At 57.9% G+C, this 2,593-nt stretch overlaps 1 protein-coding gene across 1 annotated transcript in view; it reads right to left on the reverse strand.

Annotated features, from left to right (window-relative positions):
- Positions 1-1,770: 1,770 nt before the first annotated feature.
- LOC104532345 (inosine-5'-monophosphate dehydrogenase 2) overlaps positions 1,771-2,593 on the reverse strand; it is a gene marked incomplete at its 5' end in the record, with an annotated part of 10,853 nt that continues 10,030 nt past the window's right edge. Inside the window, 3 exon segments of the mRNA XM_010177533.2 lie at positions 1,771-1,792; positions 2,083-2,166; positions 2,553-2,593. Coding sequence (XP_010175835.1) covers positions 1,771-1,792; positions 2,083-2,166; positions 2,553-2,593 — 147 coding nt within the window.

Raw genomic sequence — 2,593 nt, forward strand, 5'->3', positions numbered from 1 at the left:
AGGCAGGGTGGAGGCTGGCGGGGTGAGCTGTACACCCCAGGCACATTTTGGGCTCCACAAGGAAAATACATGTAAATTGGAAGTCCAAGGCAATGGTGTGTTGGTTAATGCAGAGCAGAGCGAGGCTGTAACGCACCAATGGTGCGTGTGCTCACAGCCCCTGCGGCGCTGGCCAGGCAGTTACAGGGGCTGTGGGCTGGCTGCTGCAGCTCCCTGGGCAGCATGTGTGGTGTTGGGGCTGCCACCTGCCAGCAGCTCCCTGAGCACGGGCCGCAATGGCCACTGCAGCTGGCACTGGCTTGTCCTTGGCTCTCCTGCGGGGCTTTGTACCCCCCTGCAGCCCCTGTGAAGCCTTGAGCTGCAGTTGGTCCCTGGGTGCTGCAGCCCATCTTCCTGCTGGCTCACAGCTCAAGGAGGGGACATGGAGAGGGCCATGGTCCCCCCCCATCTTGCACTGGCTCATGGTCATCCACCCCTGGGGCTGGAGTAGGGGGGTATACACACCAAATCACAGCCTTGTGCCCCAAACCCTGCCACCTCTGCGGGTCCAAGGCCACGGGGGGTGCGGTGCAGTTCCCAGCGCTGTCAGGCTGTGGGGTAGCTCTGCTTGACGAGGCAGCTGCATTAATGTGTGACACCGACACAATCATGGTGTAATTCAAGGTGTAAAGCTAATTGGACATCACCATGCTGCAGAGTGATTGGTTTTTTTTTTACAGTCAATGTTAGAGACACAAAACACCGATGGCAAACATGCACTCAGTGGCAGAGTGACAGTTGCCATGTGTTGGGGGGTGGGGTGAGGCTGGTGCACAGGTGAAATCCCTTTGGCACCTGGTGTTGCAAGCACAGGTAACCTGGCCATGCAGGGGAGATCTGCACTGCTCAGGAGTGCAGAAGCACAAACCCTGGCTCCTTCACGAGCCTGTCAGCTCTTAATTGTGCCCTTCCAAGTTCATTGTCCACATGTCTTATGGCAAACAAACCGTACACAAAGTCTGTGTGAGTGACCTGTACCCACCACAGTGGCCAGCCCAGGGGGGCACAGCTGCTGGGGCAACATGGGGACAAGCATCTGGGGGTTGTGGGGGACAGTATGGGCTGTTTAGGGGAAGAAACAAAGGGAGGAAGAAAGGGGGACTGGTGAGGACCAAGCACAGGAAGATCCAGCTGCAAGAGCCTGGTGTGTGTATAGAGCATTTCCAGGGGTTCATGGGTGTGTGTGGGTGTGCAGCGCTGGAGCAGATGGACCAGGCACACAGGGTCCTGCAGCAGCTGGGGTGTGCAGTAGCTCACGACCCTGCTAACCTCCATTTGCTTTCTTGCCCAGCAGCCCCTTGTTTTCTGTCTCAGGAAGGCTTTTTTTTAAATACCCCACACTGTGTTACCCACTCAGCCCAGTCTAGGGGCTGTTCCCCTCACATGTAGTGTCCCTTGTGGGCCATCAGCTGCTCCTGAGAGGGTGCAGGAAGCAGAGAGCCCAGGAAGGAGAACAGGGACAGTACAGAAGGAAGACAGGCTCTGGGCTGACTCCAATTGCACATCTTTTCCTCTTTTATTTGTAAAACACGGCCAACGCGTGCAAGGCTCCAGCCCAGGATCACTGCACCTGGGGGGCGGGGGGGCCCTCACAGGAAGTGATGAAGCAGCCAAGGGACACAGGGAGCTCCGGGCAGCCCACAAAGTAATGGCATTTCTGCAGCAAGAGCAGCTCCCGCACAGGGTGACGCAGGGCTGAGTGGCGTGATGACAGACACAGACAGACCTCCGTCAGAAGAGGCGCTTCTCGTACCTGTGAGAGGAGCAGCAAACCAGAGAGCCCTTTAACTGACCTGCCAGACCAGGGCAAGGACCAAAGGCAGAGTTCTGAACAGCTCCTGGCCTGCCAGCACCAGCCCACTGTCAGCGAGTGATCTGTCTGCTCGTGCCCTGCGCCAGCCGACGCTGCGGCTCATCCCAGCTGCACACCAGGAGGTGAAGCTAACAGCCTGCTGGCTTGCCAGCTGAGGCACGGGGTGGCAGCACTTAAGTCTCCCCCAACACCCACCCCCAGGAGACAGGGGTTCTGCCAGCAGCACTTACGAGTGGAGGCCGTGCACCCCTCCTTCCACCTGGGCAGATGTCGTCCTCTTCTCAAACTTCAGCTCTCCCGAGTACATCATGGCTCTGAAAGGGAAGGGGACCCATCACGTGCCAGCCAGAGTCCAAGGAAGACAGTGCACTGGCACATGTTCAGCTGGAGCAGCTGTGACAAGGGACACTGGTTCCTCCAGCTGTGGCCAGAATGGTCTTTGCTGTGTTCCCAAGAGCCTGGCAGAGTAAGGTAACTCCAACATTTCAGGCCCAACCAGCAGAATATACCATGGGAGACCATGCTCCTGCATCCCTGAGGCTGGCAAATCTGTGACACAGTGCCCGCTGGAGACAAAGGGAGAGGGTTACAGCAAGGTCAGACCACAGAGAACACACTGCAGCGTGGGTACAGCTTGCCCAGAGACCCCGAGTGGCAGCACTGTGGCCTCACCAGAGAACAAGTGAGGGGAAGCACTCACCGGACTTGGGTCAGGCTCTTGGCACCAATATCCTGGCAGGA

Source organism: Antrostomus carolinensis, unplaced genomic scaffold (genome assembly GCF_000700745.2).
Source record: "Antrostomus carolinensis isolate BGI_N321 unplaced genomic scaffold, ASM70074v2 scaffold36551, whole genome shotgun sequence".
Classification (NCBI taxonomy): Eukaryota; Metazoa; Chordata; class Aves; order Caprimulgiformes; family Caprimulgidae; genus Antrostomus; species Antrostomus carolinensis.